This window comes from Genypterus blacodes, unplaced genomic scaffold (genome assembly GCF_046128005.1).
Source record: "Genypterus blacodes isolate CSIRO-AG114 ecotype Tasmania unplaced genomic scaffold, CSIRO-AGI_Gbla_v1 ptg000039l_1, whole genome shotgun sequence".
Classification (NCBI taxonomy): Eukaryota; Metazoa; Chordata; class Actinopteri; order Ophidiiformes; family Ophidiidae; genus Genypterus; species Genypterus blacodes.
Window position 1 is genome coordinate 3,255,715 of NW_027466852.1, and position 13,278 is coordinate 3,268,992.

General features: G+C 40.4%; 1 protein-coding gene across 3 annotated transcripts in view; it reads right to left on the reverse strand.

Moving 5' to 3' along the window:
• Positions 1–90: 90 nt before the first annotated feature.
• Positions 91–13,278, reverse strand: part of LOC142996822 (glutamate receptor 2-like) — a 41,633-nt gene continuing 28,445 nt past the window's right edge. The window contains exons 17-19 of one of the 3 annotated variants that reach the window (XM_076147922.1): positions 9,156–9,270; positions 6,344–6,478; positions 91–225 (exon numbers count right to left, since the gene is read on the reverse strand). In XM_076147922.1, coding sequence (XP_076004037.1) covers positions 91–225; positions 6,344–6,478; positions 9,156–9,270 — 385 coding nt within the window. Of the gene's footprint in view, positions 226–5,354; positions 5,526–6,333; positions 6,479–9,155; positions 9,271–13,278 lie in introns of those variants that run through there. The other 2 variants (XM_076147921.1, XM_076147923.1) reach the window with 2 other exon arrangements.

Consider the following 13,278-nt stretch of genomic DNA (forward strand, 5'->3'; position numbering starts at 1 on the left):
TGATTAGCTTATGACAAGCATTTCTTTTTCCTTTCGAGACAGATGTGGGTCTGTTGGCTGATAAGCTGTAAGGCACTCGCTTGGGTGTTGTCAGGACAGATCAGTCATGCTGAGGCTTATGGGTAATCCTGAACGCAGGTAAGCCACCGGGACATGGCCATTCTCACCGGTTGAGCCTGTGATGAATAAACGAGCCTTGGAGCACATTGCATCGGTAAGTGTCATCTGCGCAGAGGGAAATGTGTGGAAATATTATAATCCATAATCAGAATCAGATGGACAACATCATATTTCAGACTTAAAATCATCATACATCATATGAGTCAGGTTGTGCAGGAATTTAAGGAGGTAATATAGAATCATAACATTATTAATCAGGTAACTGAAATACATTTATTTCGTCTTATTCATGTCTTGGCATGTCTAGATTTGTTTCAGAAACATACAATTAAATATAATGTACATGACACCAAATCTTCAGCAGAACAAGATTTCTTTTCACATGTCAGAACCATTTTTGGTTCCTTTTTATTGCATGTGAATCACAATCAAATTGATAGGATCACTAGCCTCTTGTAGGGCAGTGTATAAAGTTGTAATATTTTGAGAAATAAATCTGAAATGTTAGAATAATAAAGATTAGCACGGCATTCAGCATATAAGAGCCAACCTGCAGATCAGGAGCAACTAGGGGTTCAGTATATCAACAGGACATCTCTAGGACATAGCAATCAAACTAGGAGCCTTCGGAATCCAAGACAACTGCTTCAACCACGTCTCTCTGGCTGCGACACTGCCCACATTCAAGCAGTTTGTGGACTGTGCAACCAGAGAAAACAAAACTCCGGACCTGCTATATGCCAATGTTAAGGAGGATACAGCTCCATTTTTCCTTCCTCCACTGGGTAAATCTGACCACAATCTCATCCACTTTCAGCCACTGTACAAGCCTCTTGTCCAGCGGCAACCTGTGACTACCTGTGATAATGAGGCTCTGCAGACATCAAGGTCCTCTTATATGAGAAGAAGAGGGCCTTCTAAGTCGGGGACAGGGATGAGATAAAGCGTGTCCATCGGGAGGGATGTGAACTGATAGCCAAAGAACAGGAGGGGACCTGGACAAAAAGTTGAACCTGTTCTTCAGTAGATTTGATGAGAGGTCTCCTGTCCACCCCTTCCCCAGCTCTTCAACCATTGCCCTGTCCACTGTCTGTGGTAGCTTGTGCCATCTTCTTTGCTGTTGTGTGCTGGGGCAGCAGGTGAGGTCAGCCGACGCCAACATGATCAATAAGATCGCCAGGAAGGCTGACTCTGTCCTGGGGGTTGATCTTGATTCGTTGGTGGTGGTGTCAGAGAGGGGGATACCGCGCAAGCTGCAGAGCATCATAGACAATGACTCTCACAGGAGCACCTTCAGCACAATACCTCCCAGATGCACCACTGAACGGCACAGGAAATCCTTCCTTCCTGTGGTCATTAGACTTTACAACGCGTCCTCAGGTCAGGGGGTGGACAGTGGGGACATGATGTCTACGCCCCCTTACAGGGTAGCTGGATTCTCAACCGTTTGGTTATCTCAATTGTAGGAGATTTGGAGGAACCATCGTTTCAGCTTTACTTATAACGGAACCGACATAGCTGTGATAAATGAATCTTTTGAAAAAATCCAAAACCTGTTCACAAATCTGAATACAGACTGGAAACGAAATAAATATTTCAACCTAAAATGGGGAGTTGTCTAGCCATTAGATATAAATTGGGAGTGAGATATGACAACAGGCGAAATCAGAAATCCGGTACTTATGATCAAGTACCTGTGATAGATACTTTCATATATGTTCCAATTTTACAAACATTGAAGTTCATGTGCGGAAATCCAGACATTTGTGTCTTACTAAAGAAATAGTTTAGATCAGAGCCTGACACTTATACTGACTTTTTTGATGGAAGTTATTTTAAAACCCATCCCTTGTTTACAGCAAAAAGACATGTATTACAAATTCAAGTATACCACAATGATTTTGAAACAGCCAATCCCCTTGGTTCCAAACTTGGAATTCATAAAATTGGCTGTCTTTATTTTGTCGTCAGAAACTTGCCTCCAAAATTTAACTGCACAAGTATAGTTTTGATGCTATACTAGAACCATTGATAAATTGGAACAAATTGGAAAGCCAAGGGATAAGTCTTCCTTCTTCTGATGATCAGATATATGGTACAACCTCACAGATCACTGGAAATAATCCAGAGATGCACACAATTCTTGGTTTTAATGAGTCATTCAGTAGCCATCATTTCTGTCCCCTTGAGAAAAATGATACTCAAACAGTATACAGTGAGGATGATCCTTCATGGAAAATATATTAAATGCATTGCCATTCTCTCCAGGAAAAACCCACAATTGAAGTCACTATATGGTTTGAAAAAAAATTCTACACTTTGAAGTATTCCCATGTTTGTAATAACTGTTAATTTGATATCATGCATGATCTTCTTGAGGGTGTGGAAACACATTTATGGCATGCCGTCACTTCGCGGGTCACAAAATTGGCATGCATTGTGGGAAATGTAGTTTATGGACAATGTATACTTATTAGCAGCAGACGTTTATTTTGCTCTTGCAGGCCATTTGCCATTTTGCTCTTGCAGGCCAGAGTACAAAGCTGGACTTGTTATTTGCAGTGCAATGGAAAAAGACATGCGGCCTTCAGTCAAATACATAACGTCCATTTGGTTGGAGATCACATTTTTTTTATTAACAAACAAGCTATTCGCAGAAAGTTTTGATGGCCATCATCATGCATTCAGAGTTTTCCGAGGTGAGGAAAGGAATATAACAAAAAATGTCTCAGTGGCTAGCATGCTTCGCTAAATAATTTATTTCAGCCGTCTGGCCAATCTGGCTTCAGGCCCCTACACAGTAATCAGACCACTCTGACTAAGGTTTCAAACGATCTATTTCTTATTCTGGTGCTATCTCCGTTCCAATACTTCTTGACACTGCTTTGACACTGTAGATCACAATATTTTACCTGATTGTATCACATTGGCATCCATGGTCTCACACTTTCCTGGTTTTACTTGGTAATATAATTTGTCAGTTTGGCATAGATTTTCATTGGTATGTGGACGATACTCAATTGCATGTTTCCATAAATCAACAATAAATTATCGATCACTGAGGGATCTCCAACCTGAAGTCCTGCCATCTAGCTGTTAAAGGCTGGATGACAAACGATGTCCTGCTTCTGAATGTCAATAAATCTGGAATGTTGATCTTAGAGCACAACACAGCAACAAGACTCCAGACTAAAAACGTCAGTTCTGGTGTCGCTACACTGGCTTCCTGTCACTACCAGGGCTGATTTTAAGGTCTTACTTCCTAACTATAAGATACTACATGGCCATGATCCCAAGACAAAGACTTTTGGAAAGCATTTTTGTACCACGCTCCTATTCTCTGGAACACACTTCCTGCACTTGTTATATCCCTTGAAATGTTTAAATCCCATCTCAAGACACACCTCTTCTCAGTATACTTCACTGATTGCTAACTCAGCAATGAACAGGAAGCACAGCCTCCTTTTTTTAGGAGAGTGATTAGCCAACCCAGGTTTAGTTCAGGGCTTAGACTGACTGTCCACTCTTGGTCAGTGAAAGTGTGAGTGTAGAGAGAGGATGGGGTACATCAGCTTTCTCTCTCTATCCTTCTTTAACCCCTCAATATTACATTGTGTGACTCGACTGACCATTTCCTAGACCTATGGGCCCCACACCCTTGACTGTGCGGTCCACAGGTCAGTTATTTTCCAGCTTTGTGGCTTCTGAGCTGTCTCATAGGTAGACGGCTTCTGGCCCAGAGGAACACCGGTGTGTGTCCACTTACAGGGCTCTGCAGATCTCTCTGCCATCTGAGCCCCCCTGGGTTTCCCCAGAGTCTTAAACAGCTTTATATTTGTGGGGTCTCCCTTTTTGTCACAACCTTTGCTCAAAGGCATTGCAAAAAGGGAGACCACACAGATATAAGCCGTTTTAAATAATCATTTTACCAACAGAATCAAACTAATGTATCTGTAGTGTGAACATGTGGTAGAGTGCGCAGTGTCAAGTGTTGTAGCATGAATGGAATGACCGAAAGTAACCAATCTATCTATCTATCTATCTATCTATCTATCTATCTATCTATCTATCTATCTATCTATCTATCTATCTATCTATCTATCTATCTATCTATCTAGAAGAGAGAGACAAGAGTGAATGAGGAGATGACTTAAATAGTCCTGAGGCCCGGCAGGTGAATCAAATTAACTTAAACTCATCCTAGCTCTACACCTCTGAGGTACCTATCAGGGACGAGAGCAGTCAACAAGTGGAGACAGTCAAGACAGTCCTCACTCCAAGACCTGAGATGCCTGTCACAATGGTGACGCCAAGGAAAACGAATGTGACCCTCTTGAAGGCAAGGCAGGAGGCTTCACATTGTAAATGTTTTGTAGCATACTTCTGTTTTCATTTTATAGCCCTTTGGAGCTATAGGGCTATAAATATTATAATTTCAGGGCCCCACACTCCATTGTTGTTCATTTAGGAGGCTTGTTAGTGATTGCCAAAAAAATATCAGCCTGAACTGAAGTCAGTCTGGGACTGAAACTTCAGCACTTCAGCACATCATGTCGTCTGAGGTTTGTGATAAATGCTGAGTGAACAGAAAAGTACACTCAGAGCCATGGACAAACCATGTTTGTCATTTGACTGTCTATTGTTTTGTCCAGGTCAGGGGTTTGCAACCCACAGCTCTGGAGCCACACCCAGCTCTTTTGCCCATCTCCTGTGGCTCCCTGTGGCTTTGACAAAAATATATGGAAATAAACAACAGTTATTTTTCAACATTTTATTTGTCATTGTTGTAAGTCATGCTTACAGTCTCCAATTATAAAAATGTGTAGCCTATACACTGACTTTAAAAAGATGTTTTTATACAATTCAAATGTCAATGAAAGATCATTGAAATATCAGAGCATCTCTTCTCGGACTGCAAAGACTGTAACAGTCTTTGCAGACGGCAAAAAACTTCACCAGTCAGAAAATCTGTTCTTCTCCAGCATACTCAAATGCCTGCAATGAGTCAAGAGATATGAATGATGAGCAGACAGCGCTGCTATGCAGGGATGTGATGGGCTACAGGAAAAAATCATTGGGTTGAAACCACTTAAAGGCCAAACATGGGAGGAGGACATTTGTGAGGCTGTTGCAAACTTCTCCATTTCATAATAGTCCAAAGACATGAAGAGTAGCTGTGATCTATGGTTGTGAGTGGAGGAGATGAACCATCAATCATCACTCTCCTAACCTCATTAGATCTTGACGCTCTCAGTGCCATAAACGTTGTAGCCTTCCTTGTAGGTGCCGTAGTTGGGTGGGTGTCTGGAGGGCAGCAGGTTGTAGTGGGGTACGTGTGGAGGGGAGGACACACTATGCGTGTGGTTTCCTGTATGCTGGGAGGACAACAGCGTGTTGACTGCCACCTTTACAACAAACACAAAATCATTATTACTGAATGTTCTAATGGAACTATGAAAATGGTTTAACAAATACTGATAAAAGTAATCATATGAGAAACAAAGGGACTTCTGACAGTCAGACAATATCTTATAAAGGATTACGTGAATAACACCACAGAGTTACTTCACTTTGAAATAAAAAAAACAGAAGTGAAATCATCACCAGTCTTCAAGTGAAACTGTGACGTGATAAATGAAAAGGTTGTCTGACAAGCCAAATGCTAACAAAACAACAGCAACATTAATTTATGAATGACAGAACATGGTATGACATATGTTATGGCATATTCTACACAGACACATTCAATTTGATGCTAAGTTCTATAGACTACCCCTCGTTTTATTTGAAAAGTCTTGATTCTACTGATATAAGTCTCAGATTCCCTGGACAGAACAATATACTATCCAGATTGGCCACCCCATAAAAGGACTCATCCACTGATACCGACAATCTAATGAAATACAGGTCAGTAAACTGGAAGCTGGACATAGCGTTAGCTCGACATACACTTTAATAAACATAAAATAGCCTTGAATTCAGCTACCAACAAATAACATATAGGAGCTCTGATACTTTTCAAACATCAGTGTCATCTCTCAGTAGTAAGGAATGACAAGCAATACTGTGGTGGTCAGGTTGTCAACAAGCAACAGTACAAAATATGGTTAAATCACTATTCCTGACTTTATATTAGGATTACACAGTGATTAAGATCAATTTTACTTTATCATACAATGATACTAAGAATGAATGAAAATGAAAACCAGTTTTTGAAAAGTACCTTCATTTTCTTTTCCTCAACACGACTCTTATAGCAGAACTCCACCAGTGCTACCATCATAGCGAGACCGAGCCCTCCTACCAGGATGTAGAAGACCCCTGCTACGTTACTTAGGGACAGGGCGCTGGTCTTCTCCTGACGCAGAGAGAGAGAGGGGGGGGTGAGAGAGATAGAGAAAGCATTTTAAATAGGATCTTTATGATGTTTAAGTTTATGTAAACCACACTTCTGATAAGATAATGCTCATCTCCACATTAGCAATTGATTATAAACATTTTCAAATACCTGAACCAGTATTCCTCATTAACTATCACTGTCTGTGTGTGAACCATTGTTAAAATGATTTGTGTGGTAAAGAATTAGACCATTGTTTTAGGAGGTTTGCCATGACTCAATTAATGCCAAAATTCCATGACTGCTCCAAGATTGTGAGCTAAAGTGAAACCCAGTGTGATGGTGATCATTTTAAAGGGGGATGTGGACATTTTCCTTTTAAATATCAGAGCATCTAAATACTTCAGTGATGTTTTTGAAGTAGAATTAGCAGAATAGACCGATTAGATTGATTCAGATATCATAGCATTCATGTAAGTGAGTCCTACAAGATGCTAGAACAGTCAAATATGTTCTTTGTGCTAACCTTAGGATGACCCTCAGGTAGCCTGTCTAGAGCAGTGTTTGGTCTATACACAGTACATGTCACAGCATGTCATAACTGCAAAGCTCCTAACTAGCAGGATTTGTTATTGCTGGCCTTGTCAATGCATAGACATGCGCACTCCCATAAAAGGTGGCGTGTCTGCAAACACGAGCCTATAGGACGAAGATTGAATGGTCACATACAGATACGTAATTCACATCAGAGGAGCTTGTGTGTGTTTACTGTCCTATTTCTTATGATTCTATTTAAAGTGCACTGAGCTATTCATGTCAAATGCATCTTAAATCATGTTGGATTTGATCTGACTTCACTCACAAATTATAAGCTGTCTTCAGTGTCATTTCTGTATTATGTTGATCAAATATGATCGATACCTTATATTAAGCATTGTTCGCATTGTTATTATTTTAGTTGCAATCACGGCAGCGTGAAACACATAGCAAAGCAAGCAAGATGCTAACATAAATGTCTGCCTTCCTCCGAGAATCTGTAGCATTGGTGAAGAACATCCTCTGGCAATTTAAGCATATTTTGTGGCAATCTAAACAGCCTTGCGCCGCCTTATATCGGGAAACCCCCTAAAGATACATCAAGGGGACTCTACCATGATGCTTATTTCAAAGAGAGGCTATTGGTCAAGAGGCAGTGCTTTATATGTCACCCCAAGTAAGCTCCAACAAATTCCGGATTGCTGAGGAGCACAAGTTGCCCTTACAACTTATGTGGTAATGGAGTCAGTCAGAAGTGAGTCAGCTTTGAGACGGGGAAAGGTTAGAGCCAACTAGACTTTGCACTATGGACACCCGGTACAGTGTGCTGGTTGTGTCCTTTATTCTGCTTTTTACACTGTATACTATTGTATCAGCAGATTGCGTGCACAGCCAGGATCAGCTGTTAGCAGTCTGTGCTAACATATAGTGCTAACCCCGAGCAGAGTGCTGTGCAAAGAGGAGACACGACAGACCCGTCCTCCGGTCCATAATAGGGAATGTGAGATCTATCCCCAATAAGATGGACTAGTTACCAGAATTAACCCAACATTAGAGGGTCTACCGGCGGTGTAGCATCATGTTTTTTGTGTAGAAACGTTGTGGTTAGCCACAACGATTCTACACAAAAAACTCTGCAGTGTGTAGGATGCAGAGAAAGCACCCACAGACTCTCATTCTCATCCGTGGGGACGTTAATCATACCTCTGTCTCCCACAGCAAGGAGGCATATGACTCAACACCCCCCCCGCCTGAGTACAAATCTGTATTGCAGGCAGGCAGTTATGCCAGTTGAAACCCGCACAGTGAGAAAATGGTTTGACTAGAAGGATGATGCTTTGAAGGACTGTTTTGAGTCAACTGTGTAGGAAGAAATTTGTGATGGACGTGGGGAGGACACAGACAACCTCACAACACTGCATTACAGACTATATTAACTTAAGTGTGGAGAACATCATGACCACCAAGACTGTGCTGTGTTTCTCCAACATCAACCCATTAAACATTAACCCTAACATAAAGGCTCCTCTTAAGGAGAAAGCACTGAACCAAGCACTGAACTTTGATGTTCCCCTGTAGACAAACGATTTAGCGACAAGCTATTTAGACACTTAGACCCTCATAGGAGTCAAACCAGCTGAGAGCCAAACCTGTGACCCAAGCTCAGAGAGTGTGGAGAGGATGATTTGATGACTGTGACAAAGACAGTCGATAGGTTACTCTGAGTGCTGCTTGCTGCTCTCTGACTGTCATTGAGGTGGAGTGAGGTAAACTCGTTATGCTAGGGTAGAAGACGTTGAGACCTCATCGGATAGCTGAGTGATGTTTGTGAGAGAAGGCTTTTTTTCTATAACCCTGAATGACTGGGATATATTGTTAGCACATGGCTGATAGGTGAGCAGACGGGAGAGTACAGTTTTGTCACTTGCCAGTGTGCTTGTCTTCTTAAATACAGGAAGTACCACAATTTTGCCCAATCACAACTCTTTACCATGGCTGAAACCGCCCGTTTGTCTTTAAACATGTTCTTATGTGAAGCACATACTGATGAGAATAACATAACATAACATCATTATCATTATTGTTATTAGCTGCACAGTGTGTGTGTGTGTGTGTGTGTGTGTGTGTGTGTGTGTGTGTGTGTGTGTGCAGTGATATTAACCTTGCTCTCCCCTCCTCCGCTGCCGCACTCGCCCTTGTCATACCACCACTTGTTTTTCAGTTTGTCCAGCAGACCTTGCTCGTTCAACTTTAACACCGCCAGGTTCACTGCATTTCTATATGAACACAGTGTGTTAGCAGTTCAGGTGTTAATACTGTCTCACAGTGAAAAGGTGTCAAGGTCAGGCTTGTGGTGGTATTTAGATGGGATGCACATTAACCTTTTCAATAATTTTCTAATCAGCAAAGTACAAGTTAACCTGCTGCAGTTGGCAGTTAGCATGGAGCCAGAATCAGCTGACACATCTTCATGGAATCATTACCAATGTAAAGGTATAAACGCATGCTCATCACAACTTGTGTTCCTCTAAACCAACTTCAATTTAGCCTCCCAATGTGCCACCCAAATTGCTGATTCTGGCTGATGACTGGAAAACATTATGGTAAATGGATGGCTGAACATGCACAGACTCTACAATGGCAGATGATACTTCATAGTAGTTGGCATGGTATCATCAGTTAAACTCATTGGGAAGACCGGCTCTTGCTACCATGTCACATTAACTCTATTTTTTAAGAATCAGCATTACAGTCAGTATAATGATTCATTAATTAGCTGAGGTAGTCTATAGCTAAATTAACTACTTTGTTATAATTCACTCAAACAGCACTTTTTAGTTATTTGTTCACCGAGTATGATTCAACTCAATAAACAATATTATAAACAATATTTTATTCAATAAATTTGGCTACAGCCGTGATCTTACGTAGTTACATAGTCGTACACTACTAAATACTACTTCCAAATACACATAATTGACATTACCATTACAGTTTGACAACTGCATACAAATAAAAAAACAAAGAAACTTGTTTTGACTACATTTTTTCTGGGAAGATGAGGTGTGTCAGTCTGTCAGTCTGTCAGACCTTTCTCTGGTTGACTTAAGTAATAAACTATGATTTCTGGTTTTTGAACTGATGTTAACATGTTAACATGAGCCATGCAGCATAATGAGAAGCTTCTAGAATGTTCATACTGCACCATCAATTTAACACCTGTGCTCTTTAGTACCTCAATCAATCAGTCTTGTAACATACTGTATGATCTAACCAACTGACTATGGGATGTATACGTTAAAAACAAACAAACACAGACCTGGCCTTAGTTCACTTCATATTTCACCCTAAATGGATTAAACAGCCTTTAATGGTGATTCTTGGTGTCTTGATTTTGTTTAAAATTTTGTGCCAAATGTCTGCTTTTAGGATTTGAATTGAGTGAACTGAATCCAGTTCGGACATTTTAACATAAAATATAGTATATAGTATACATAGTATAAATATATACTGTAGCAATCCTGAAACAGAGAATATGCTAGGAGAAGACACATGGAAGTTGTGCTCCTAAACACAAATCTCTGGTTCTCACATGTTCTATGTCAGTCACAGTGTTAAGACATAATGCTTCATCAAGTGACATTAAGATTAAAATATAAGTGATTGTCAGTGATGTAAAGGTTCTTTCAGCCATTTAAATGATCCACATGGTTGAGTCCAGTGGCTTTCACCTGAGGAGCTTAAACAAACTGACTGATGAGAACTCAGGTTAAGGTCTTAGCAGAGTTAAAATGTCTCTGATTATTGCACTGAAAGACCAAGTGTTCGATAGTATTCATGTGACTAGTTAGCCGGGGAATTCTTGTGATATCTTCGGATATGAGTGAGTCATTCTGTTGCCCTCTTGTGGTCAAAAATCACTTGATGCAGCTTTAGCTGTGAACTTGACACAGTATCATTAATTGTTACAAAACATTTCAGAAGAAAGTCAAGAATAAGAGAAGGACAGACAGAAGACAGACAGACACAAAAGCACAGGAGACAGATGGGATAGACTGACGACCAACAAAGCCCAGAGGACAGGGGATAGTACACAAAGGACAGACCGAGGGCAGAGCACAGTGGATGGACAGGGGACAGAGCAGTGAGAATAGACAGGCCAGAGGACAGATAAATCAATTACGACTGACAGTGCAGAGATTTTGTTACACACAAACCCAAACCCCTCTCTCTCTCTCTCTCTCTCTCTCTCTCTCTCTCTCTCTCTCTCTCTCACACACACACAAACAGAATATATAATGATCTGCATACTTTATGTTTTACTTCAGAGACTGAATGTTGTTTATCATTTGCTGGGACTTAAATAGCTTTTAGAAGCTGTCAGAATTTTTTCAGATCTTTTAGGTAATCTTTTTTTTTCTATTTTGAGTTTTTTGTTGCCTTGTTTTACTAGCTTGTATTTTTAACCATTCTAACACAAAAGCTTGATTTAACATTTCATCTTCAAATGATGTTTTTATTAGTGACATAATTAGTCATCCAAAGATGTGGTCAGGTATGTTTGTAGCTACGTCTTTGTCCTTGCAGACTTATTGAAGAAAGCATCGATAGACATTGGAGATGTTTTTTGTTACATACAGGGAGAATAGTAATGAATGAATGGTAATGATCTAAAAGTGGTGTGCATAAGTGCGCCTGCAACTATAAGGAATCTACTGTTTTTTATCAGCAATTTTATTGATTAAAATGGCAACCGCTCTAGATTTAGAATAAAGTTGGAGTGGTAGATCCAGGAAGACCATAGCCTATGATGATGTTTGAGTTTAACATGAATTTTGTGCAAGAATATTATGTTCAGTTACGCTGTTTCAGGTGACAGAAAACCTTGGATATTAATAGGTTTACCCAAACCCCCAATGTTCCAAAAAAGTAAACAGGTGTGCCAGAACCAACGCTATAATTCAAATTCGCAGAACACATTTATGTGTAAGTGCTGAAACAAATTGCATCAAACAAAGGCCAGGATGGTGATAATACCTTACTGGGTCTATGTAGACATCGAGACAAGGCAGATTAATGAAGCTGAAACAAATAGTACTGTGGCGTACTGTGTAACATCATCCAATGTTCATGGTGTTGACATAGGCGATAAAGCTTTTTTCTACACTTTTGTAGCTGATCCAAAGAGATGATAAAGAGTGTCCGATAATAAAGACCATCGCGAACTCCTTCCATGCCATGTAGCTGATTCCTAATGCTGTTGAAAGCAGCCCAAGCCCAGGGGAGTTTTAGTGAAGTGGTTGGGGAACACAGAGATCTTCATACCACCGGTGTCAATCTATTGAAGCTCTCTAGCCCGTTGTAACAAGATGTTACAATGGGCAATCTGGCAATGATAGGAGAAGGATGCCCACTAGGTCTTGGCCTCAGCGCTGTGTTTCTATGAGTGCTTTCCAACAGCTGGAGGGATGCCTTCCAGTGATCATAGATCATAGATTCAACATGAAGCATAACTTGCAGCTCTTCTTGATTCCTCCTTCAAAGTTCCTATCAATAAATTGCGGTTTGCAAATTGGCAGTGGGGATGGACACCATCGCAGCAGCCAGAGAGCTAGGTTTGGATTGGATCATGGGACGTTTCGGGGGATTTTTGCTGGGCATACTGATTCACTACTACAACGTAATAGTGAGCTCCTAAGTTGTCAGGGAATCTTAAGTAAAAAAAGGTGACAAAAAACGACAATAGCTAAGTAGTGCCTCACCTTGTCATCTGCTGTCAGATTATTCTCAGTCATATTAAATCTAATTTCACTTCATTCCTGCAGTCATGTCTGGTTATTTAAGTCCAGTCTTTTCGGGTCAGGCATTTTCTGAATAGTACATTGATTTACACAATAGCCAAAGAGGCTAATAATGCAAATCCTAGCATTCACAGCTGTATAGATTAAAAAGGATTATTTTATCAGCATCAAGGACCATTCTATTCTATCACAACAGCAAACGTGCATCTTTTTTGCATCATAAACTCTGTCTAAAGTAAAATTTAAGCAATTACAATACAGAAAATGAATTGTTACAGGTTGAACACAGTTGTTACAGTGGAACTGCACCCAATGCTAATACCATACTTTCACAGTATTAGTACGTCATTAAGAACATAACGAACAGAGTACATACCTGTCAAGACGAAATGCAGAAAGGTCTGCATAGGTTTGGAATCCTTTCTGGTCTTTGTTATGTCTCAAAGCCAGTGTGCAATGCTAATCCTTGTTTTATCGAGCAAA